Below are 25,963 nucleotides of genomic sequence, written 5' to 3' on the forward strand. Positions count from 1 at the left end.
CACAAGCTTTAAATTGGCCAGGCGGATTTAAGAGGAAGCAAAAAAAAAAAAAAAAAAAAAAAAGGCAGCTCTTTCTGTTGCGTCAAAGAGCCCACTGTGCAATAGGAACAGAGAACAGAGTTGTTAAACTGGCAAGCTTTTGCTGAAGACAGCTTTTCAATATGCTCTCAGCATCGTCTCCCAGGGCTGGCTGGAGACAGTCCCACTCCTCTTATATGGGCTCTACTCCTTCAAGAGGCAATCGCTCTTAAGGACAGTTTCTATAAACACACTGTTCTCCTGGCTTGGCTGCACACGAGACAGGCAATTGCACATGTACACATACCTGCATTCAAGGAGCAGACCTGCACACACTTGGGGAAAATGCAGGCACACTCAAACTAGCCATCATTACCTTGGCTTAAGAGCAGGATGCTATTGATGACTGACTGCTTGCTAAAACTCCCTTCCCCACTTAGACCATTCACTGTGCTGTTGGAAATCAATCCTGAAAGGCGCAGTACTTAGAGAGGAAACCTCTAATGCAATTCCACTGGGACGTTGTAGCCCCAGCAGTGCTCTCTGATTAAAGGAAATGAGTAGTCACAGGCTGCCCAGCTTTGTGTGTAGTGCAGAGAGCTCACAGAGCTACCAGAGACTGCAGCTACGCGGGATGAGTGAACTGTCCCTCCTGGGAATGATGGCTCCACTACTGAGGCCATCTCTGGAGGCTGAATCTGTGTACACATGGTGAACAGACTGAGCAGTCTGGTTAAACATTAGTAAAGCCACATTCTTCACCACATACAGGAAACTGCCACATAGGTCTCTGCAGGTAAGGACACCGCCCTGCATCCCTTTTACAAGCCATGGAGACTTAAGCAAAGGCATTCAGAGCACAGTTCAACCTATTCCAACCTGCATCTGGTCCACTGAACCACCTTCTGGGCTTCACTGCCTACAAAGGGAACCCATGAAGGCTTTCCCAAAAAGAGGTTGCAGACAGCAACATTTTTAGAGATGAGTGCCACTCCAAATGACAAGGTGATGAATGCCTGCAACATGTGTGCAGAAAGAACTTGCAAGGAAGAATGGCATTGGTAAGGGACAGGAATAGAAAAGGGAAAATACAAACTGTGGAATGCACTTTTCAACGTGACTGCAGAATTAAAAGTGGGGACAAACATATGCAGCTGGTTAATTTAGAATTTCTCTTCTATTTCTGTATCTTTCAGAGTTGCCACAGGGACATTATGAGCCTGAATGTGTGGGAAGGCAGCAGAAGGAAATTAAGTATACGCAGGATACTCTATTTGTGTTCTTTCTCTACTTTGTGAACTTCTATATGGAAAAAATACTGGTTTAACAGCTTCTCTTGAAGCCCTTCCAGGTGAAAATTAATTTCTCTCCTAAAAAGTGTTTCCATAAATGACAGACTAAGTTTCTGCAAAAAGTACCTTCATCTTAGAAGTGTAAAACACAGTAGTAGAAAACACAGTATTTTCTAAACTTTTAGCCCGGTAAATTTAATGCACGGTCCTATTTGTGCACCAAGCAGTGTGCTGCTTTACTGTGTTCTCACAACATCCGACAACTCACTGTGTCCAAAGCCCCAGCTGTAGCGTCACTGGAGTCATATGGGTGTAGATTTGACCATACGAGAGTAGAGTGATTACTAATTTTGTCTGTGCTGTGTGGAAGATAATTACAATCTGGTTAAGTTTCCCGGATCTAAAAGCTAGGCAGTTACTTTAACACTTCTCATAATAATACCTGCTCATAAGATTACCTAAATGTTTCCCCCTATAAATCCAGACTCCCCAGCACTCAACACTATCAAACCACAGGCTGAAGGAAACTGGTAATATTTGCTCTTTTCTTGAAATGGATTCTTCATTTATCTTAGTATAATAAAAGTAGATTGATTTGCATGTTGAGCAGGTGGCCGGTCCAGATGATGTCCTGATGTCCCTTTCAACCTAAACTATTTTGATTCTGTGAAAATGAGGTAAATTATTAAAAGCTGCCTTAGGCTATTATAGAAATTAAGTGGACTGTGGCCAACTTCAGTGTTTTGAAGCCATAATTTGGATTCAACTGTCAACTGCAGTTTCAGAGTCAAAGATCTCCATTCTGAAACTTCAGGAGAAACTACCAGATCTGTTGAAACATAAACCATAAGCATTTGTAATGATATTGCCATCTATGAGGTCACTAATGGATATCACTTTATGGAGAGGGCTGTAGTGGTTCCCACACATCCCTTACTGTTCCACTCTTGGGTTCCCAATCTCCTTTTATTTTTCCCTTCTTATCTATGACCCAGTCATCCAATCTCAATTTAGTGTCTTTCAGCTGCAAGGGACAAAGAAGAAAGACACTGAGAATTATGAGTGACTGAAAGCCCAGACAACTTACGTCAGCTGTAGAAATCCCTCTGCACAAAGAAAAGGACACAAAATTGACTAAAAAATCTACAAAATAACAAAATCTTTTGCATGATCCCTAGTTTTTGTGTAGCCTCCACCACACTGCTAGCTCAACACAGACTGTCTTCTCCAAGGCCTCACTCAGAAGACATTAAGAAGATGACCCTTTTCAAATCTTTTCTGTATTATGCAAAGCTTTATGTTCCTTGTTACCCATGCCAGACATCAATTCCTGCTCCCCAGGCCTAAGGAGTGACTATCAATTCAAGCCCACATAATTTTGCACAGCAGTTATCCCAACCTCTGCAGTCCCACATCATAAACCACTTAATCCCATACCTAAAACCCCAACCTACGTGCCCTTAGGGCTTGTTGTTAATACACCAGTCCTGTGTAAGTGACAGCAGCCTATGGCACCAAGCCAGGAAATCCAACACAGAATGGATGCTATCTCCTGGGATTTTACTGATCCAGAAATGTAGGTGGAGAATGACATTCAAAGCCCTTTACTTCTGCCAAGTGCCAACTTAACACCTTCCACTCTCCTGGCTCATGGAGACTGTCTTTGGTGGTGCAAAAGAAATTTGGAGCGCTACCACCAAGGTCTACAATATGGCCTTCACACACAACATGTATCTGTCCCTGTATTGCATCAGCTACACTGCCTGAGTCCACAGCAAGCATTATCTCTGCTACTCACAAGCCTTCCTCAAGAAATGGGATGATCTTCCCAGGGAAAAATCATCCTTCACCACTGCCTTGAGGTCAATGCTGCCTCTTTCCTACTATAGAAGGTCACAAAGCATCTTCCTGAAAAACAAGGCTCATGTAAGCATTTCAGCTGAGTCCTGTATTCCTGCAGGAAGGAGGCTGTGTGCACTTCCAATTGTCTGGCTAAAATGTTGAGACTCAGCATGCCCTGCACTGAGGAAATCAAATCAGCACATTTAGGGCAAGAACTCAGGAATGCTACTTTAAGTGGAGAGGAAGCTTCAGACCCTGACAGGCAAAGCCCAGACTCAACACCACCTACATGCTTGGCTCTAGGAATGAGAGATGAGCATGCAATGCCACTGGCACATCAGTAGTTCAAGTTCAGTACAGCAGTGGCTCTAAACTCTAGGCCTGGCTAAAAACTGTAGCTTATGTTCCAAGTATATTCAAATATTATGTAACCTGTTGCAGACACATGTTGCAGTGCCCATGTTCTGAAGAACCACAGTGGTTCTCTTCCTCCCATCCACAAATGAAATATTTGTGGCATTTCCTGCTTGCTCAGTGGAATCACTTGCCCCAATCCCCTGCAAGACTGATCCTGCTGCCTGTCTCGTATCTATGCCAGGATCACAGAGCAAACAGTTTTACCTCCTAAGTCCAGGGGTTGGGCAGCCTTAATGTAAGTCCTTTCTTAGGTTTAAACTCTTCCAAGCCTCAACCATCTTTGCCTATCTCCCCTTTAGACTTCTCTTCTGTCAAGTTATGCTGTTTGTAACATACAAAAGTGAACTCTCAACTTCTCCTTGCCTGGAAGGGCTGAGTAGACTGGCAAACACATGGACCATTAGGAATGCAGAGGCAAGGATTCAACAAATCTCCACAAGAGGCTGCAATACTTCCCTGGGAAAAAAAACCACTCCAGATTATTTACAGCTTTAAAATAAATTTTAAAAAAATAATTAAAAAATCCAATGTCCAGAGGACACACAGACACACACACACAAAAGATCAAATAAATAAAAGGCTGTTTCTAATTTACTGAAAGTATTCCCCCTTGCCTAGTGGATTAAATACATCGAAAGCAATATGCTTTCAGGACACCTTGTGAAACTGGTTCAACCTGCCAACTCCCTGCCTAGCTGGTGTCTTAATTCTTCACCAGCAATTTTTCAAGGCACTCCTCACACCTCCTTTAATTTTCAGAAGTAACTTTTGGTAATACCCTGCCATCCATTTCACTCCTGCAGCACCCTGATTCTGGCATCACAAGCAGCATATGGGGAGCCCCAACCAGCCCATTAGCTCTTGCTGGGCATTTTCCAAAGGGACACAACTTTATTATCATATTCAGTCCCACAATGCAAAAATATCAAATAATTATTATTATTATTCAATCAAATTTGGCTGTATATATCTGCACAGATGTGGGGAAGAGCTGTGGGTAGACCTACGCACCATCCAGTGATTAACATTGCTGCTCTTGCAGGGGATTGCAGGGCTGTGAAGCCACTTTTAGGGACCGTCCTACAGCAGTTTGTAGTTTGATAGCAAGAGCAGGAGAAGAGGAAGAGGCACCTGTTTTATGAGAGACTGGCTTTCTTCAGTGCCCTGGTCACCTCTCTGAATGGCCACAGTCACCTCAGCAGGAAAGCAAGGATTTTGCCTTTTACCTATAAGAGAGGTTACAAGTCTGTTAAAACTGTTTGCTGAAGGGATTATTGCACTAGCTCTTAGATGTGTAGATTTATGGAATTGATCAGTGGAAGCCCTCATGTGCAAAGTCTGTGAGGTCTGTTGCAACATCAGAAAGAAAGAGCCCGGCTGAAAGGAGGAAACAAGAAAGTGACAAGGAGACAGAGAATTCCTACTAAGTAACATAAAGGGTTATGTTTGGAATCAAGCGTTCTAACACTAAAACCTAATGATAAAGAAGCAATACTGAGTTCCAAGCAGCTGAAAGGTGGATTCACATCTGTTTTCAAAGGTCCTGCTTTTCCTTCGCATTTGCTTGTGGTGACTTTATTAGTGGACTGTAAGAACTGTAGGCACTAGGCCAGGCAGCAGTGCCTTGGACTTTCAGAGTGGGTTCTCTCTTGTAGCAACACCAGTTTCAGAGGGCAGCGCTGCACTGCCGCTCCCAGCAGAGACGGAACTCGGGCAATCCCAGGCGCTCCCGAGCCGCCGCCGACTGAGGGCGCTCCGGGGTCCCCTCTGCGCCCGGCTGGGGCGGAAGTGCGGGCGAGCGGGGCTCGGGGAGCGCCGTGGCGCATGCGCGGCGCTCGGCGGCCGGGGCGGAGCCAGGCCGCGCCGGGTGCAAGATGTCGGCGCAGGGGGACTGTGAGTTCCTGGTGAAGCGGGCCCGGGAGCTGGTGCCGGGGGACCTATGGGCGGCCAAGGCCTGGCTCATCACAGCGCGGAGCCTCTACCCCGCCGACTTCAACATACAAGTGAGCGCCGCCGTTCAACATACGATCGGCGCCGGGGCCCCGCGCGGCCTCGCTGCGGCCCTGCCTGATTGACAGGCAGCTCGGCCAATGGGGAGGGGAGGGGCCGCTGGGTGCCTCGCTGACTGCGCGGTTAAAAAACAAAAGAAAACCATTTACTACTTTGCTAGTAGTAGTAGTACTTTTAGTTAAAGTACCTCTTCTGATTATGGCTTTTGTGGCAGCTTGGGAGCTTTGCAATGCATTTGGCTGGGTGCAAACCCTGGGCAAAGAACTCTTTGCATTCCAAGTTTGCAGTTTGTTAAGCCAGCGTGTTCACAGGGCCATGGAATGTTTAGGGTTGGAAGGGACTTTGAAGATAATCTAGTCCAACCCCATTTCCATGGGCAGGGCCACCTCCCACTAACTGGGTTACTCCAAGCTCCATCCAGCCTGGGCTTGAACACTTCCAGAGATGGGGCACACACAGCTTCCCTAGGCAGGCTGTTCTTGTGTCTCACCACTCATACTAGAGAATTCCATGATATATAATCCAAAGTTCCCCTCTTTCAGTTTGTACCCATTACTATTACAATGTAACCATTGTCCTAGCACTTCCTGATGAAGAGTCCTTCTCTGACTTCTCTGTTGCCCTCCTTTAGATAGTAGTGCATTGTTAGTGTTACTAATATTAAGTATATTGTCATGCAGAATTTTATGCCTAAATTTATGTGTTATTAAATAGTCTAAATGTTTTCTAATTTGTCCAGAAAGTGTTGCAGTCCTTCAGTTTTCTGTTATGCACACTGCTTTGGCAAATCGAGGGCAGCTTTTTAGAGTGGAAGGACTAATGTGATTGATAAATGTATTCAGGAAAGCTGATGTTCTGTTCTTGCATCCTGCAGTATGAGATGTACACTATTGAGAGGAATGCTGAAAGGACAGCATCTGCAGGCAGGCTGCTCTACGACATGTAAGTAATCAGAGCTGGAACTCCATGTTTATCCCAGGTGATCCACTCATGGAATCAGTTTGGGAAAGACCTCTGAGATGATTGAGTCCAGACTATGACTAAACACCACCTTGCCGACCAGACCATGGCACCAGGTCCCACATCCAGTCTTTCCTTAAACACCCTGGGGAAGGTGACTCTACCACCTCCCTGGGCAGCCCACTCCAATTCTAATTACCCTTTCTGTGAAGAAATTCCTCCTAATGTCCAGCTTAAACCTCCCCTGGTGCATCTTCAGATCATGTCCTCTTGTCCTGTCACTGGTTGCCTGGGAGAGCAGACTGACCCTCTCACCTGGCTACTCTCTCCTCTCAGGGACTTGGAGTGAGTGATAAGGTCAGTCTTGAGACTCCTTTTCTTCAGGCTGAGCAACCCCAGCTCCCTCAGCTACTCCTCAGAGGACTTGTTCTCCAGGCACTGCAGCAGCTGCGCTGCCCTTCTCTGGATAAATAAATGTCTGGATTTCCAAAAAATATAAATTTAGTATTTTTGAAAATCTGTGTGGATAAATTAAGCACAAAAGAGCTAATTAAGAGCTAATTAATTAAGAATAAGCTAATTAATTAAGAATAAACTGTAAAAAGGAAGGTTTCATTTTCTGTTTTGCCCAAACACATACTTCTGTGGGAAGGTTTTGTCTTTGAGACAGACTTTGGGATCACTGTACATTCCTTGCCTTAAACTTTGTTACAGGTTTGTGAATTTTCCAGACCAACCTGCTGTATGGAGGGAGATAAGTGTTATTACATCAGCATTAAGGAATGACTCCCAGGACAAGCAGACACAGTTTTTAAGAGGTAAGGATTCTTTCCTAAAGTAATCTAAAGATAAGTCCTCTGATTATTTATCTAGTTCAACAAGTAAATGTCAGTTTTTCTAACTTTGCCTGTGGAGTGCAGGCTTTGTTTTTTTCCCTCAATTCAGCTTTAGAGACTTAATTTGGTGTGTTAGGCTTAGGAAAGCAAAGGGACATGATAAGTTGGTTCCCATTGCTTTGTCTCTGATATGGATAGGCTTACTCTGCCAGTACAAGAAGCACATAGAAGAGCAATTGGATAGGAAGTGAGTGGAATGGGACTTAAAAATCATTGTCCCACAGATTGCAGAGAACAGTGTATGATCGTAAAAATGGGGTGAATTCTTATTTATTTATGTAGTGAGGGATATAAAAATGAATGGTGTCCAGAAGGGCTTGGCATTCACTGCTGGCAACCACAGGCAGTTTTGAAAGCAGGATTTACACCTGACAAACTATAATCTGCTGTTTGAGTATGTGCTTCAGAAGGAAATCCCTTTTTGTTAAGCATAGTGAGGTGACGTTGATGGTCTTTTATGCTTTGTCAGTCATCTTTACAATTCAGACTCAACATTTTAAATGTTTTCTTTTTTTTTTAAGGCTTATTTGAGACCCTTCCTGGTCGGGTCCAGTGTGAAATGCTCCTGAAGGCAACAGAGCAGTGCTTTAACACATTAGAAAGGGCAGAAATGCTCCTTCTACTTCTGCGGCGTTTCCCAGAGACTGTGGTGCAGCATGGGGTAAGAGAAGAGAAACTCATAGTATTATTCAGGTTATTGGCACTCAGTTTTTTGAGATTTTGCTGAAACATGTTTTCCTTTGCCTTAATGAGAGGGTGGGTATTTTTATTCATGTTTAATTGTGACTAATAGTTCAGACTGCTGTATCTTGATCTTACCACCAGGAAGGGATTGGACAGAATACAAATGGAAGCAAATAAAACAATCCTTTGTTTTGTAAATGAAAGAATATCAGTCATATATTGCTTTCACCTGTCTGTGCATGTCTACTGACATAGTTTTATGCAGAGTTTTTCTCTTGATCTAGTTTTGCTATCTTCTGACACTGCTTTTCACCTGCTATTAAGTGTGGAGAGTTTAACTATGTATTTGGAGACTTGCATATGCTGTTGCCATATGATTGTTACTGAATTAGTGTTCAACCTCACTGAGCTGCAGTTCAAAAAGTTTCTAAAACCCTTGTTCTGGTGTTATTTTTCACCTTTGCTCTCGCAGGTAGGCCTTGGAGAAACATTATTAGATGCTGAAAGTATTGAAGACCAAGAATCTCCAGTGAATTGTTTTAGAAAATTATTTGGTAAGAAAATACTAATGTTCTTATTTTACTGTGCAACTTTTTAGTATGGCAAGGTTCTGAGCTCAGTAGACTTCCTTCATGGGACTATGATTAGAAAACTGCTTTGGTCAGAAGAGGCTCAGGCCTTGTTACTCCAGGCTGAATGTATGATACAGATTGGTCCTGGAGCCATTCTAGTGTACGGTCAGCGAGAGATGAAGGCTCACATTGCTGATTGAGAAAACTTACCTAGGGGAAATAGAACAAAAAAACCCACAAATCTAAAGGATTTTTTTGTTTGTTTTCTGTTTTAGTTTGTGATGTCCTTCCTTTGATAATTAACAACCCTGATGTACGACTTCCTGCCAGCTTGTTATATAAATATCTGAATAAAGCAGCAGAATTTTATATTAATTACGTAACTAGATCTACACAGACAGAAAGTCAATATCAAGGTAAAAATACTTTTTAAAAATTAAGCTTTTTTAGAATGTGTCTTAGTATCACTGATTTCCATAAATTAAAAAATGCATTGTTTTTATGTAATGTATCCCATAGACAAGGATTAAAAGTAGTATTTAGTGTTTCTTAGTTCTTTGATTCCAAAATACCAAAATATTACTTCAGCTACTTAGTCATGATGCTCATGATGCTTCAGCATATGAGAAGTGGGACAAAATGTCCAAGATATCCTTATCCAGCCTACCAGCTCTCTTGTACAGAGGCAGAAATGCCTGCTTCTCCCTGTTAGCCTTCTGTGTAAAGAATGGTTACCCTGAAAGTTCCAACATAATTTTTACATGTCTTCTTGAAAATGAATCAGTTTGATTTCTTTATGAAGCGAAGAATGTGCTGGTTTTCCTAGGTTCACAAGATTCTTCTGATATTATGTCTCCAAGCAAGCGCAGCTCTCAGAAATATGTAATAGATGGTCTCACAGAGAAATCATCCCAGATTACAGATCCTTGGGAGAGGCTGTTTAAAATATTATCTGTTGTGGGAATGAGGTGTGAGTGGCAAATGGATAAGGGAAGAAGGTAAGAAAGCTCTACTTTGCTGGGTATTTCCCCTGATGGAGAATTTGGCTTTTTGATTCTTAATAAGATAAATTCTCATTGAAGAACAATTCTAACACAAGAGCATTTTGTGTAAGTTGACAGCAGCTTTTCTTTCAAGACTATACAATGTACAGTAAAAATATGTCTCTAGAGAGCACTTTCAAATTAGTCTCTGAAATCAACTTTTGATGATGAAAGTCCTGCATAAGCACTATAGTGCTGTGGGGCAGCCTTCCCTAAATGCCTCAGTAAAGACAAACATACATGGTAAATGTTTTGTGAAATTTCACTAGTATGTATTCCCAGCTTCCACTGACTGTATGCTGGAGGTTATCCTCAGCAGAACCGTTTTCATATTCAGTATGCATTCTTTTCTTTAGTTGCAGAGTCTGTATAGCATCCTGAATTCTTGTTATCTCTTTCCCCTCAGAAGTTACGGTGACATTTTGCATCGAATGAAGGATCTCTGCAGATACATCAGTAACTTTGATAGTGAAGCCCACATTAAATACAAGAATCAAGTAGTGTATTCCACGATGTTGGTCTTCTTTAAAAATGCTTTTCAGTATGTCAGCAACATCCAGCCATCACTCTTTCAAGGTTAGTTTCTAATGTTTCAACTTCGGTAATAAGCCCTTTGTGATTTCCTTGCTAATGTCTTAAAGATCTTCATTCATTAGTCTTTTGAAACTGTCATCTCACAAAGCAACATTTATATGTTGCTATAACTTGTTACAATTCTCTCAAGCCATTAATCTTACCAATGCTAGTTCATAACAAATGTGTGGTGAAGCAGACCAAAGATCAATCTAGCTTAGCACTGTGGTTTCAACCTTGGCCAGCAGCAGTTGATTGTCTAGCAAGGAGAAAAGTAACAGACCAGATATTATAGGAAACATTCCTAGGGTTGATTCCTACCCTTCCATGAGCATCATGTTTGTTTCATTTTCTCCTCTGATTTTGTTTTTTTGAAGCTGAAATTTTCCTGCTTTCCTTCAGTCAAAGTAAGTGAAGATATTTTTGCATTTGGAACACACAACAAGTTTGTAATTGAGCAAATAAAAGCTGAATAGGAAAAGATTTCCCAACGTTCACAAGCTTCCAACTTATCTTTCTTTATATAGTTAAAGCATAATCTTTGAGGTGTGTTTTGCACATTACTTCTGATTTGTAATTAATTTGTAAATTGAATGTTGAACATATTTGTGCTACGTGTGCATTTTCCTACCCACTCACATCTGCATTTGGGACATACCAGATTGCTTGGAACACCTTGGATTGCTTATTCTGGGAGTGATGGGGCTTTTCAGGGGCAGTCCAGAAACTGATGAAAATTTTTTCAGTTCCATTTTGTTTAGAATTTACTGAAATAATCAGCATCATAAAGAGGAATTTTCAACTCTTAGTAATGTGACAGGAAATTCCTTGCAACAGTAACAATTTGTCACCCTAGGTAATTAATACTTACTAATACTACAGTTACTGATTGATGTTAAAATTACAATTTCAATTCTATGTCTTGTGATCATAAGTTTCATCACATTTTTCTGTATGGAGCAAATGATCATTTGAGGAAGGAAGCAGTCAATACAAATGATGGTGTACAGTGTTCGGTGATCAGTTGAACAATGTTAGTAGATAGCTAAACTCGGAGGACAAATGACATGGCAATTGGTGTGCAAAGAACATAAAGTAATAGGAACTAATTAACTAATGAGTCAAGTGTTTTGTTCAGTCCAGAGGAAGAAAGGGTTATTGTGGGCAGGAGGATGCTTCAGGTGTGCATGAAGTTTTAGCTGCTTGATTCCAAGTTAAAGAAGAAAGGAAGTGAAGAACTAGTGAAAATGCTCCTTTCTAAGTTGTACAATTGAGTATTTCAAAGCTCATGTTTTCTGACTGAACACCAGAAAAAGAATGTATACTGAGGTCACAGAGTGCAGTTCCTTTGGTGCAGCTTTTCTGGTACCCTCTGTCATTTTCTGATACCAGGAAAGTATTTCCAAGACAACTTTTACTCATTCCTGCTTTAGCATTGAAGTCCAGTGGTATTCAGTACCTTTCATATCTTTTCTATCATGCAAATTTTTCCTCCTTCTCTCTGGAGGGCTTACTGTAGAAATGTAGAATCCTACATATTTTTGGAAGCATGGTCACAGAGAAAAACGCTGTCTCCTCCTCTGTGAGGATTAGCTCTGTGACTCTTCTCATGTGCGTGGATTTACAAGAAGCCTCTCAAGGGAAGATTTTTCAATACATTTCTTGTACATAATGTGTATCTGCTTTGCTGGAGGCTTTAGAAATGAATGAGGCAATTCACACCTCTCATAACTTTGAGGCTGCCTCCAGGCTTGGCAGGAGTTGCTATTTGGGCTGATGCTTTTGGAGGTTTATTTATAACATTCTCTGCTAGAAAATAATTAAAAACTCTGTAAGCTTAGATTCTAGAGCTCATACAGAAAAACACAATGCTGCTCTTTGTATCCCTGTGTAACTTTCAGTACTGTAAGAGAGGGTCTGCAGCCCCAGTCAAGGGTGACAATGGATTTTCTTTTATTTTAGGACTGGAGATTTTGGAATAAAGGCTACAGTGCATTTCTGGTGCTGGGAAGAGAACGCTTGTTTGGAAAGCAAAGCACTTAGTTGGTGTTAGTTTAAGTCAATATGAGTAAAAGAAAAATCCAATTTGTTTCTTCTCAGGTGTTAGAACTAGACAGTTCTTGGGGTTCTAGTGGTGGAACTCTTCCAGCATCCCAGTTGTGGTACTTTACATCCATGAGAATCAGATATGAATCTTCTGTGTTATGTCTTGAATCTATTTTCAGTTCACACAGATTAGATTCTGTAGTGGAATACATGATGGTTGTATATATCTCTCATACAATGAGAGATACGATTGCAATGTGCTGTAGGTGCAATTTCAATGGTGGTATCTATTGACCTGGTTATTGTGGTTGTATTAATAGACCTGTATTTGTTAGTTAGAGCAGATTGGCTGTTCTAACAGAAGCTTCTATTGTAGTGAACTCCTTAAACATCACTTCTGAGTAGAGGGAGAAGCTTGATAGAAGTTGGTTTTTTTATGTCAAGAGATGAAATTAATTGTCCTTCTACTAAACTCTCAGATTAGTTATGAATGAGGCCTTAGCCTCATATCTTTCTGCAAATAGAAGAAATACACAAACTGAAAATAATTGTTTGCACTACTGTCTTACTGGGCAGAGATTTCAGAATGAAAAAAAATATTAAAGGGTTACTCTCTCCTTTATATTTTCTTTGACTGAGCTTTGCACATTTATATGCAACTTGATTGTGCAGAAGGAGAAAATGTTTTTGGAAGGAAAGCTATTCAGTAGTGGTTACATATCAATATTGTTTGAGATTTAGAAGTATTGTTCCTATTTTATGTCTAACGAAGTTAAGCACTGATGTGTGAGATAACAGGTACCAGATCCTACTGGATGTTCTTTGACACCAGTGAAAGTAGAAATTGTTTTCTGTGTTTCAAAATGAGGCTTTTCTATCTTTTGGGAGTGAAGATGAGCTCTGACAGTCAACTAAAGGTTTAATTCTGTTCTGTAAAATCAGTGGCAAAGCTGACACTGAGTGATCCTACTAGGGAAATCTTGTCATAAAATACACAAACTTCTTTGAGGGGTCAGTGCCTTTCAGCATATTGCTTTGGTTTCTTATGAAAAATATTTTGAGAATATTGTTGTGCTTTGCCATATTTGTGGCTGTTAACTTCAGAGCCATTTGTGTTGTTTGTCTGTTGAATAATTGTACTTACATAAAAGCAAATAATGCTTGATCAGAGAACACCTGCTGGTGTACTGGATACCTGGTATACTCAGGTATATCTTGTGACTACTCCAGAAGAAAGGGATTCCAAAATACTCTGAAACTCTCAATCAGACTCTGGTGATGTCTGGTAAATGCACTCTGACCTTCACTGTATGGCTGTGTTGAGGAAACCATAGTTTTACCAGCATAGTTTAAGCAATTTAAGTGACTTTATTGTTTTCTGTAGCATTATAGTCATTACTTTTGAAGGAAAAAAAAAACTCAGCTTGTTGTAGGCATAAGATCTTTCAGATCAGTTTAGGGCATTTGTGAATTAATCTCTCTTTATATCCAGGTCCAAATGCTCCAAACCAAACTCCACTGGTTCTTCTTGAGGATGTACCCAACATCTACGGTGATACAGATATTGATCGTAACAAACACATACACAAAAAAAGGAAACTTGCTGAAGGAAGAGAAAAAACAATGGTAACTTTTGTAGACTTTCTAATTCATAACAAGAATGGCATTGCTACTGGAATTTAGACAGCAGTGGTTTGACATAGATCTAAAAGACATATTTTAGAGCTACCCTGAATTAGCTGTTTATGACCACAATTTTCAAATGTTTTTTTTCCTACAGTTAGTAAGAATAAAACCATTTTTGCAGCAGTTGCTGTAGATACATGTACTGTTGTGAATGCTTTAACTTGAAGGAGTTCAGCAGAGGCACTTAAAAAGGTAGCTATAGCAGGCAGATGTTCTACAGGTAAGCTTCCAAAGTAATAGACTTTTCATGATTGGAACTGTCAATATATCTATTGCTTTAATGGTAGAAAATTACTATTTTATAGAATTTCTCTGCTATAAAGAGAACTCTTATAAAGGATTTTCTTTGCATTATGCTGTAGGCTTAAACTGAGCCATAAAGCGTAAAGTGTGTATGTACTTCAACAGATAATCTAGCTGAAGCTCAGTGGTGGTATACCACATTTAACAGAATAAATTTGTTTGGGATACTGCTCATCACACTGTGCCACTGAGTTCTTGGTAGCAAACCAGATTGGTCTAACCTTGAACAAACTAAGTGAAAAATCACTTAAAGCCACTTCAACTAGGACCAGAGCACCTCTGTACACAATTGTTTTCCGGTGTTCAGTGGAAATTCTGTGACTGTAGAGTTCTCTGAAAAAAGTATAAATTAAGAAGTTAATCTTGGTGTTTTATACTGACTTCTAAGCAGAGCTCAGATGATGAGGATCCTTCTGGGAAAGCAAGAAGTCGACATATTACAGTAAATAAGGCTGATCTTGCAAACTCCATTGAAGTATTAGAGAGTTTCAAACTGGCAAGAGAGAGCTGGGAGCTGCTGTATTCTCTGGAATCACTTGACAAAGGTACTGCTTTTAGAATTGCATTTGGACTTCATTGCTCTGCGTAGAAATCACTTTTCACTGTTAAAATGGAATTCCTGCCATTATGAATCCTTAAAATTGAAATTGCAAAGGGTCCTGAGTATTCTGATAGAAGTTCCAGTGAGAAGCTTTATCAGTTGTTACATTTCTGAAGATTTTGTTCCTGTATTTCATTTCATTCTTGATGCATCTTTGTTTACTCGCCCCCAGTTCTCTTGGAGCAGTAAGTCAGTAGTAGGGCTGATAGTGCTCAGTGAGGACATGCTGCTAATGGCTTCTTTAGTTCACAATTAAGAACATGTGTTTTTACTGTGCCTCCCTTTCTGATAATAACTGGTGTGATAATCTTGAGAAAAATTTCTCTTGTAAATAGCAGGTGAACAGTACCACCTAGCTGCTTTTAGGTTTGTTGGACACTGTGAACAGAAGCGTAATCAAAAATGACTGTCTAGGAAGAGAATATCCTGTATGTGAAGAATTTCATCCTCTTACTGTTTGGTGCCATTTTTTCCATTTTTAAATTCAGCTTTTTTATATATATTATTGATGTTTAACCCAAAGCTGTGAAATGTTTCATAATCTCTTTTTCTTCTCTAACCACTTAACACAGAGTTCACCAGAATTTGTTTGTCATGGAAGACAGAAACCTGGCTTTGGTTAAGAATCTTTCTTACAGACATGATCATCTACCAGGTAAAAAAAAAATAGTATAACTCAGGAAAAACACCACCATTGTGTTGCTCTTCCTTCTAGTAAATAGCAATTTACTTCCTTCTTGTAAATAGTAATTGTGATTAGCCAGTTTGACTGCTTATAGTGTCTACTGATTTTATACCTTAAATTATGACTCCTGGGGATAGAACTGCACTGTTTGCACCACAAGCCTGGTATCTTACTTTGTATATTCCTGTCCCAATAGCTCTTGTTTGAGTCCAGCTAATTTTGGCATGTGGAAGAGACATCTATATTGGCATTTTGACCAGTGGATATATACATAGTGTTATGGAGGATAAGTGCATTTTATTATTCTGTCAGTGCATTGTATTTGAAAATAGAGAGAATTTTCAAACAGTAGAAGGTTTTAACATGTCTCAGTTAACTTCTGTACTTCTCCACAAAAATGAGGCTGACTGTGCTCATTCCAGTACCATCTACAGAAGAAAGCTTGTTCTTTATTTTTCCTTTGGAAGTCTTATTTTTGCCTCTTGTTGTGCCTGAACAAGAGCTATTTCAAACTTTATTAGTCTAAATAAAGCAACAGTTAACTCAAGAATATAATTATTTGATTCAGTTACAAATATGATTTTGTAAACTGGCTTTTTAATTTTGTTTGTCTTCTGACTGCCTTACAAATGATTGACCCACAGTCTTGTACATAACTCATTACTGGAGATTATTAGTTTCGATTAAAATTTTGAAGGCTTGTTACTTGGACACACTCCATTTTGAAAGCTTCCTGTAAGAGACTTTTTTTCTCTCTCTCTCTACTTATTGTATAGAAAAGACCCTAACAGTTTCTTTTTTAATATTCTTTTTCAAAGGGGCAGTACAAAAAAGCAATTAGCAGCCTACATCACTTGGCAGCTCTTCAGGGCTCTCATTCTCCCCAGCAAATTACAGGACAAGGATCTTTAGAAAATCAGAGAGCACTAATCCAGTTAGCATCATGCCACTTTGCCCTTGGAGAATATCGGGTACGTACAGCATTCCACACACTGGGCCTTCATCAGCTGCCCTGTGGTTCCCATTTCTCTTTTTCCACAGAATTTTCCTGTTAGCCTGCTTTCAGCAGGATATCGAACATAAGCCAGGGTCTACTGAAACATCCATGCTTTACTGGGAGAATTACACTTCCTGCCACATTAACGGACTGTCCATTAGCAACTCTTTATATGTATGTGTATAGTCTGTTTGAGAGTGAAGATTCGGGGAGTTAGTTATGACTTTTCATGGCTGCATATGTTTGAGTTGTCTGTAAATGCAACCTTAATTTGCATTCCTTAACTTCACTGAATTATTTTGTTAAATTGAGGGGGAATTCTTTTAGGTAGAGGCTTCATGTGGCAGGGGAAGGAAAAGTAAAGGAACTTCTGTGATCATCTTAAAAGAGAGTTAGTTATTAACTGATGATATAAGAGACACCAGAACAATATTGTCTGGCCTGACCTCTGAACTTGCTCTGCTTTTGCAATATATGTTTTGTGTTTTTAATATTCCATGAGTGCATGGTGGTCTGAGGTCAGTCAGTGTCAGCACTGACAATAAAGTCTCTGTCTCTTAGGATCTAACGTCATCCTAGTACTGCTGGACAAGTGCTTTTGTCCCTTCCACTTTAATACTTTTTCACTGGAAATGTGTTCATATATTCCCACAGACCTCTTGCTAGGAAATACCCGTAGAAATTCAATGAATTTCTATCATGCTGTCATATTGCCATTTTCCTTTCTATTTTTACCATTAACAGAACATGTTTTACAAAACTATTCTAAGAATTCTTTTGAAAACTTAATCCTTCAAAATAATTTTTGATTGCAGTTATATTGATCTTACCCTTTTGAAATGAAGAATGCCAGTATAATTTTTTCACCATTCAAATGATGTATGTAGGCTCTCAGAGGCTGTTTAGTGACAGCTAAGTCTTTTTGCTTACCCAGACTGTACTGTGTATTGTCAGTTCAAGTTCTAGCAAAGAATTTTGTGATTGTTTTTTTTTTCCTTTTGTGGTGTCTGAAATTCTTAATCGTTATTAACATATTTTTAAGAACTTTAAATTCAGCATTATCATGTCCCTTCTTTTACAGCAAACATGTGAAAAAGTGCTTGACCTCATGTGCTGTATTTTACTTCCAATACAAGAAGGAGGTAAAGTACAGGAGGAGCAACCTAAAGTCAAGTCAAAATTCAGGAAAGGTATGGAGTTGCTATTACCCTAAACTCAGTGTCATCTCAATTTTAGTTCATGTGTTCTGGTTGAGTATATAATTATTCTCATTTTGTATTATAAAAAGGGAGGAAGTTCCTTATTCCCTCTTGGTTTTGTATCGAGGTTTTCTTGCTTGTACCTTTTAAAGTATATTGGTGGCAAGGTCCTACCACAGGAAAAGAGAAGTGAAGAAGAAAAATTTACATGTTTAACTTCACATTTTGAATCAGTCATAATTTACATTCAAAACTTTCCTCCCTAATGTGGTAACTTTGAATTTGTTTTTCTCCTTCTCAATTTCTTTCAACCTACCTATTGTGAGACCCCTAAAGAACTGTTCTGTTGCAGGGTCTGATTTGAAGCTTTGGCCATGTACCAGCAGAGCTGTCATGCCTTACTGCCTGCATCTGTTGTTAGCTTGTTTCAAGGTAATGTAGGGTCAATTGGAGCTTTCTTGTCCTTAAGGCCTAGTTTATGTATCCTGAAATTCCTGCATGGCCATATCCCAGTGCTGTGATTGAAGGGCTGTGCCTCAATCCTTCTTGCCTAAATGGGTTGGGGGAGGGTCTTCTTTTGGAGAGGGGAGTGGAGTGTTGATGAAGAAGGGTTTGTTTTCTCTTTTTTTCTCTATTTGTTTGAGTTTTGAGCAGAGAAGACAGAACAGATCTCAAAATTTCTGTCTCTCTTCAGACTTCTCTTATAGGTTAGGGGAGGATTTGATATTTTAGCTGGAAATTTCCAACCTACTTTAGAAGTGTATTTAATTCTGCCTTAAAAGTATATATACTTTTAAAGAACTTCTGTATTTGCACAGAACTAGGTGAGATAAATCCTGTATGTTTTTGAAAGCAGCATGTATTTCCTGATTGTCTGAATGTAATTTTTTTCCCTGAAGCTCAGAGCTTTCACAGATGGCAGAGATGATATGGCACTGGGCCACGTAGTTGTTCTGCTTCAGCATGAGTGGCCAAGGGGTGAGAACTTGTTCCTGAAAGCCATCAACAAAATCTGCCAGCAAGGAAACTTCCAGTATGAGAATTTTTTCAACTACGTCACAAGTATCCTTTCTCTAACCAAGAATGTCTTTCACATCCTGTGCTGTAGTGTTGAAAAAGCTGTTAGTTTGAACAGCAGCTCTTTCCCTGTTAGTTTGAGCAGCTCTTTCCCTGAATCATACTCTGTATTTATTTTCACACCACGAAAACCTCTTTTAGGAGGCTCAGTACACAATAGACTGTAAATATGCCTCCTGGCACTTGAGAGTAGCCTTAAGTACACTGCCATTGCATTTCCATTCAGAAAAACAGCAGCAGCTCGGGCTGCCCATGCACATGGCAGCAATCTCTTCATTAAGAAATATAGGGCATTATGTACAAGGCTGTTAACAAAAATGACAAAGTGGTAGATAGATATCCAGCCATGGGCCTCAGGAAGCAGGGGAGTCTAACTCCTGTCTGAGACAACTAAATAAGGTGTGGTGTTAAAAGAAAGAAAAAAAAACCCAAAGGAAAGAACAAAACAAGCTGCTAAATAAGAGATCAAAATAGAAAACTAAAAAGTGTTATAAAGTGCCACTTGCTTCAGGTGCAGCCTCAGTTTGCACTGCTTTCATAACCTGCAGTGCAGAAAAAGGAAGTGAAACCCAGGGAATTTTGAGATCAGCCGTCTTTACCGCTGAATATATATGAAGAAACAAAGAAAGAAAAGAAACCAACGGATGTGTTCTAACCTTTGAAAAGCCATTTCTTATCAGTTTGTGGAGGATTAGGAATACATGCTGTGATCTTCTCTATCATTTTTAATAATGAGGTGCATCAGTAGCTTTTCAGTTGGACTCTCCTTTCAGCAATGTGGCTTCAGATGTGAGGCATAAGAAAGAATGTTCTTAATCATTGTTTCCCTACTCAAATCTTTAACGTTTTCTTCAGATATTGATATGTTAGAGGAATTTGCTTATTTAAGAACACAGGAAGGAGGGAAAATTCATCTGGAACTGCTGCCAAATCAAGCCATGTTGATCAAGTAAGGATAAAAAAGCATTTACTGTTTTCTTTGGCAAAAAAAAAAGGGAGTATGTTCTGGTTGTCTTTGCTTTCATGTTATCTTCTGGATAGTTTGTCATGTCTTTGAGCTTAAATTCAAGGAGTTCAAACAAGGCCGCGAGTTTCTTTTTCTGACTCTCCTGCCGATCTGTGTATTCTTTTGGGGGGGTTCTTCAGCTTTAATTCCTGCTTTTACAGGACTTTATTTCTGAGTGTGGCATTTGCTTTAGAGTGGTAGATATTTAAGTGATTACAGTTGTGATCTTTCAAGTAGACAGTTGTGCTTTGCAGGAATTCTTCAAATAATTAGGCATGAGTGCAAGGTATTGTTTGTAATTTTGCTGAAGAGTAATGCTGAGTGGAAAGCACTATTTTGCTTATTTTTTCTATGGAAGACCATTGAATGATGAAATACTTCCATATAAAATATCAATTAAATTGCACTCCAGCTACACTCCAGTAACCTTTTTGTTTGAATTAGCAGGTCATCTTATTCTGCTTAGCTTATTACAACATGCTGAAGCAAATTAATAATTTGGATTAACTTCCTAGGTGTTCTTTCTTACTCCGTCTTGACTCAAAACTATCTTCTGCAGGGTTTTAGTGGCAGAATGTTTTGAGTTATCCTGGTTGTTTCTGAGAATTTGTAGCATTTTGCTTCCTAAAAGGGGGACTGTTTAAAGTTTGTTGAAATTTCACTTGGCTATTTACAAACCAGAAGTGGGCTGAAGTTTTCAAAATGGGAGCCTAACGTCAGACAACAGGATCCAAATTTTAACCAGTAAATAGATTTTTCAGAGATCTAGATAACCAACACAAAAATGAGATACTAGGTGTAATTAAAAGAAAAGTAGAAATTCAAATGCTTAATTATGTGATGGAGAATTTTTTCTCTTAAGCTCTAGATTTTCAAACTCTTACCCTTGCCATATCTCACTGCTTGTAAGGAGCTGTATGAAAACAAGCTTCAGGGCATGCTGAACCACATATGGTGTTAAGTAATAAGCTTTCCAGCAAGCTTATGAAGACTCCATCTGGTAACTTCTTACCTGCTGTCTCCATTTCATTGCAGTAGTTCAGCGCTGTTTCTCTTGGCTCTGTTTGATTGGCGTGGCCACAGTTACTTTCTGTTCTGACCTCCCCCAGGCAGGAAGGAGGCAGCGAGAAGTGTTTCTAGCAGGATAGAATCTCTCTTTGACCTCCTTTTGATCAGTGATGTGTCCTCAATGACGGAAAGACTTGTAGAAGAGAAGTCCGTTTCTTTGTGCTTACTGAGCCAAAACAGTCAAATATCCTGTCCAGCTGGAAAAGCTGAGTACAGTGTCCTTTATGTGGCTGTGTAGGGCTGGAAGCACTTCATCAGAGAGCCGATGGAAGGGATAGTTCAGGGCATGGGCCACTGGTTGGAGATGATGTCTACTCCCCTGGTACCACAGATATTTTTTTAGCTGGACTGTCTGTGAGGCCCAGGGATGGTGTCACCCAGCAGTGTTGACCTGGTTAGCTCACAGCCTCCCCCAGCTGGGGTTTTTGATAAAGTGTGCCAGTATAGCCACACATCCTGGGACAATGGTTGGTAGGCTCAGTATCTGCAGACTGCTTACATCTTTCAAAACTATCACCAGTTCTGGTTGGATGAGCTGCTGCACCATCCTCCCATGAATTAGCAGAGACAGCTCAGATGCTGTTCATTCATGCTCAGAAAGACTCTTGAGTTTGACACAACAGGCCACAGATAAAGCAGTTGTTCCTTTGTCTGATCTTTTCTCAGCATAAATGTAGCAATCCTGCATCTTAATGGATGGGAAATGTATCGCAGATATCATCATACGTCTTTTATAAGGACTGCTTTTTGTTTGATGACTTACAGGGCATTTTGTCCCCAGGTGAATTTCTCATTCTTCTTCCAGTACTTTTTTCTAAGTACTTTAAACTTCAAAGGAAATTATATTCATTTTTCTGAACTCAGTGAAGCGAACTGCAGTGTGCTTTTACAAAAGATGAAGTAAGATCTTGGTAGCCTGCAGACTTACAGTTGGGCTCTGCAAAATATATATATATATACAGTTTTGTAACCTTTCCTTTGCTGGCATCCACTGTGGGAATGAGAAGGTCTGTGGTTTTGGTTTTAACTGGTGATAAAGCCAGCTCATTCTGTTTGTGGTGTTAACAAGATTTGTTGTATGAGCTTTGAATCCAGCACCAGGAAGTGCTTTTGAGCTCCCTTCTAGAGAAACCAAGTTTCACAGTTTATCTGATGTTCATGTCAGTACGGACAGTGTTAACTGGTGAAGCTAAAGAGGAAAAGAGCAATATGCAGGAAATTGCTGCTTAATATCTTGCTCCTCTTTTTGATAAATCTTACTGTAATTAATCTAATCGTAGCCTACCTAATTGCATAAACTTGATCTGAAAGCTTTGTCCTTCCTTTTACTCATATTCCCATCATGTCTCCTTGGGGACAGAGAAGGTTGCTTTGAAGTGAAACAAAGTATCTTGAAAGTGTAATTTTTTTACTCTGCACATGGGTGTGCTTAGTTCTGACTGCAGATCTTGCAAACAGTAGTGAAGGCACAATTGCACAGAATCCTTTTTGCAAACATCTGCCACTCTGGGACCAATAACATCTTGCTGGTCCTTTGTATTTTCTGCTTCTCACATCCATTCTTGCAAGTACTGGACTTATTCATGCCAAGAACTCTTGAAAAATTATCCCATTTGATTGAATAATTTTTGTGACTATTTTATTTCAGGTTATTGTAGCTGTATTAGAGTGTTAAATGTCCCATCTTTATTTGACATTTATAAGCTCCATATCTATTAATAAACTATAGATGCTAACCCAAATGCCTACCTGTGAGATCTGAAGGTAGGCACCTAACTCAGAATTACACAAATCTAAGTGCAAGTTGTGCTTCTCTGTTATTATCTTGTTTTAGATAGCACACAGAAATATTGTTTTAGATAGCACACAGAGATAAAAATTTAATTTCCTGGAGAAGACAAACTGTCTTACAGCTAAGACAGCTTTTGGTAGTTAGTTCCTGTGGCCCTGGTCAAAAATAGGAAGTTGCTCCAAGTGGGCATTTATGCTCTGGCATTGTGCCATGCCCTAACAGCTGTTTTTAGATGGAGTTAGAATTTGTGAAGGTGGAAAAGCCCATCAGTGGGCTAATGAAAAGATACTTGGGCAACCTTTAACAAATACTGCCATGTTCTCAACCTGGCCGATACCCGCTGTGCATGCACTCAGCTTGGGCTCAGCAGCCAATCCCTTAACTCCAAGCTGTGGGCTCTCCCAGTTTGCTGACATGCTCTTGCCAGTACTGGAGGGAAGCTGTGGTATCTGCAGCACTCCCATGATTAAATCTTTTCCGACTGACATGCTTCCTTGGAAGAGCTGTGACAGTTCATCATAGTACAACTGTGTACTGGTTTTGCACCTGCTGCTGTCCTTTCTCCTGGTGTAACTGTCCAAAAATATGTGTATGTATTTAGACCACAACTGTAGAAGAGCCTTGCAATGAAATCTGGGGATATTTGCATGTTTGATGCTGTTAGAGTCCTGCACCCCTTTGGCTGCTCAGTGGTCAAACTGCTGTGTGAGCTCACCCTAGTTTTCTGTTACTCCTTTTTTGGAGAGTTGTTTTGCACCAGAGGGGGAGTTGGTGTGTGGGTGTTTGAATGCTGCTATTTGCTGTTTTTTAAAGGACCTCTAGCCCTCCCATGGGGTTACTGCAGCAGGAATTCATACCTGTGCTACAGCCCAGCATACAGACTGCTGACAGGTACCAAGTGGAAAAACCCTGCTCATAGTGTGCTGTGTTTTGTCAACATGTTCTACTGCCCATGGTTTTCAGAAATTCGTTACTCAATATTTATCTTCTTTTTTTTTAATTTCTTCATTTGTGCCTACATTGCCTGGCAAACCATGTTGTTCTATTGTAACATTTATTTTTCTTTTTCCCATAAGTTGCCAGTATCCGTGTCCTTTGAATTTAGTAATCACTATTGAATTTAAACAATAATGTAGAAATCCTCAAAAGTTTTACTGATGTTCAATCATATATTAGCAAGAGCAAAACCCCTTTATTTTCAAGATACTGGTTCCTGGATCCATTTGTAGCAACTTTTCTTCATTTAGGTTGTTCTGAATTCTGTTTTGTGTTTTCCATCTGTAATACAACACACATCTTCCAAAGTGCTGCTGGCTCACTCAGGAGCTGTAGGTTGCATATTCTCCTTTAGGCTGTAACTGACCATAGATAGCACTCAGCTGCCAACAGTGTTTAAGACAATAAAGATTGAAAACAGCACTTACCCATAGCCTTTGAATATACTGGAGTGTTTTCAGTGCAGGTTTGCTTCACTTAGCATAGCTTACCAAGGAATTGCCCAGTAGGCTTTGCCTTTTTCATGTGTTGCAAAGGTCTTTACTGTTTTGGCAGAGAAGTCTCTTCTCAAGTGCCAGACTTCTTTATTTACATGAAAGTTGGGTGGTATTGTTGGTGAGGGTAATTCTGAGGTGTTTCCCTTCCTTGTTCCCAGCATCTCTGGATGGGCACAGATGCCCTCACCCTTTATTTTTTATTTTCTTTTCTGTCCTTCAGTAGGCTTGCTGGGTTCTGACCAGCTCTTCCCTTCTTACCCATGACTCAGGACTCATCTCAGCATTAGCATTATGCTTTTCTCTCTAAATTAATTTATACTGGTTCCTTAAGTATTGTTAAGGTTCTCATTTCAGGGCATGTCTTTTTCTCCCCTTCCCAAGTAGGGCTTGCAAGTAGATGTTACAAAGTCTTGATCAATCTTACCCAATTCTGTACCAGTGCTAGTGAAGTGCTTTGGTGCTGCAGAACATTGTTTTAAGGTTTAGGAGACCAGCGTGAGGACAAAGAACTGTTCATTAAAATGGCCTTTATAGGGTAATATCCCATAAGTTTCCCCAGCCAGCACTGCTTTAGCTTGCTCAGTAGCTGGACCTTTGTTCTGTTCAAAAGTCCTCAACTTGTGCTCAGAATAATTGTTACCCTTTGCCTGGTGTCTAGTATCTTCCTAAGAGCTGGCTTCTACTGATGCAGACTCACTGGCTTCTGCTGATGCAGCCTGGATTGATCTGGGTTTTGTGAAGTGCTGCTCATTGTGCCTTTCACTAGTCACAGCAATATCAGTGTCCACAGGATTATAAAGCTCCTTCCTGCACTTTGATATTGGTAGAAGATGTCCTCTGCTCTTTATGGTGGCACCTGTGCTCCAGAGAAAGCAAGTTCATCTTTTCACACTTCTTTCAACCCCAACCATTTATGGAAGTGATTACAGGGAGGAGGTGGCCTGGGCAGCAAAGGTAGAGAGGAAAAAAAAATTCCTTTCCCCAAGGAGAACTCTCTACTTGCTGGGTTAAGAGAATAGATTTTCCTGTTATCCAGAACATTGACATTATTTCACCCTTCAGCAGTCATAGTCAAAGCAGTGAGAATATACTCTTTTGCAGCTTCTAACTGTTTAAAGACTTGTAAGCTACTAAACATGATTTTTTTAAAAATAGCATAGCACAGACTCTTTGACTCTCATTAAATATACTCAGACATGGACCGTAAATATATAGTAAGTGACATGCAGTACCTTTTAAATGACTGTAGTTCACTAGATAACCGTGATTTGATTTTGTCTGTCTCTCTTTCCTTCATGGCTTAAGGCACCACACAGTTACCCGGGGTATAACTAAAGGAGTGAAGGAAGACTTCCGCCTGGCCATGGAGCGCCAGGTCTCGCGCTGTGGGGAAAATCTGATGGTGGTCTTGCATAGGTTCTGCATTAACGAGAAAATATTGCTGCTGCAGACTCTTGCTTGAATGGACTGGATCCTGATGCAGTGTCTTTTGTGGAGAGAGGGGAAGGCTCTTCTTTGTATGAACAAGCAGCATAGCAGTGGAAAATCTCTTGTTCAGAGGGTCAAGAAGTTCCCTGTAAGTTACAGGTACTGCAGTACACAAACACTACTCAAGTGTTTGTTCACTGCTTGGTTTTCTTATGTGAGTAGATCACACTTTAGAAATAAAACTTTGTTTTAGAAGTCTTTGTAATATCCTATTT

General features: G+C 40.1%; 1 protein-coding gene across 4 annotated transcripts; it reads left to right on the forward strand.

The window, feature by feature from the left end:
* The first annotated feature begins 5,419 nt into the window (after positions 1-5,419).
* INTS10 (integrator complex subunit 10) lies at positions 5,420-25,956 on the forward strand. Of its 4 annotated transcripts, none has more exons than XM_088056687.1 (18): positions 5,420-5,572; positions 6,454-6,521; positions 7,254-7,357; positions 7,957-8,096; positions 8,592-8,673; positions 8,967-9,107; positions 9,518-9,689; positions 10,141-10,310; positions 13,846-13,979; positions 14,731-14,887; positions 15,516-15,598; positions 16,447-16,599; positions 17,707-17,815; positions 18,177-18,256; positions 18,724-18,886; positions 19,757-19,850; positions 23,581-23,658; positions 25,566-25,956. In XM_088056687.1, the coding sequence occupies exons 1-18, from the start codon at positions 5,444-5,446 to the stop codon at positions 25,720-25,722; spliced, it is 2,214 nt and encodes a 737-aa protein (XP_087912813.1). In that variant the 5' UTR covers positions 5,420-5,443; the 3' UTR covers positions 25,723-25,956. The 4 variants fall into 4 exon arrangements, with proteins under 4 accessions (XP_087912813.1, XP_087912814.1, XP_087912812.1 ...); XM_088056688.1 differs by having other exon boundaries at positions 14,734-14,887; XM_088056686.1 differs by lacking the exon at positions 23,581-23,658.
* The last annotated feature ends 7 nt before the right edge of the window (positions 25,957-25,963 follow it).

The sequence above is a fragment of the Pseudopodoces humilis genome, chromosome 6 (genome assembly GCF_049639895.1).
Source record: "Pseudopodoces humilis isolate 2021_Gansu_Grassland_sample_001 chromosome 6, ASM4963989v1, whole genome shotgun sequence".
NCBI classification, from domain to species: Eukaryota; Metazoa; Chordata; class Aves; order Passeriformes; family Paridae; genus Pseudopodoces; species Pseudopodoces humilis.

Bases quoted from the DNA above. Each gene is read 5' to 3' on its own strand.
- INTS10 (XM_088056687.1), top strand. From the start codon at position 5,444: ATGTCGGCGCAGGGGGACTGTGAGTTCCTGGTGAAGCGGGCCCGGGAG. The intron at 17,816-18,176 runs GTATGGAGTTGC...GTTCTGTTGCAG, and splicing joins CAAGTCAAAATTCAGGAAAG to GGTCTGATTTGAAGCTTTGG. The intron at 19,851-23,580 runs GTAAGGATAAAA...TGTTTTTTAAAG, and splicing joins AATCAAGCCATGTTGATCAA to GACCTCTAGCCCTCCCATGG.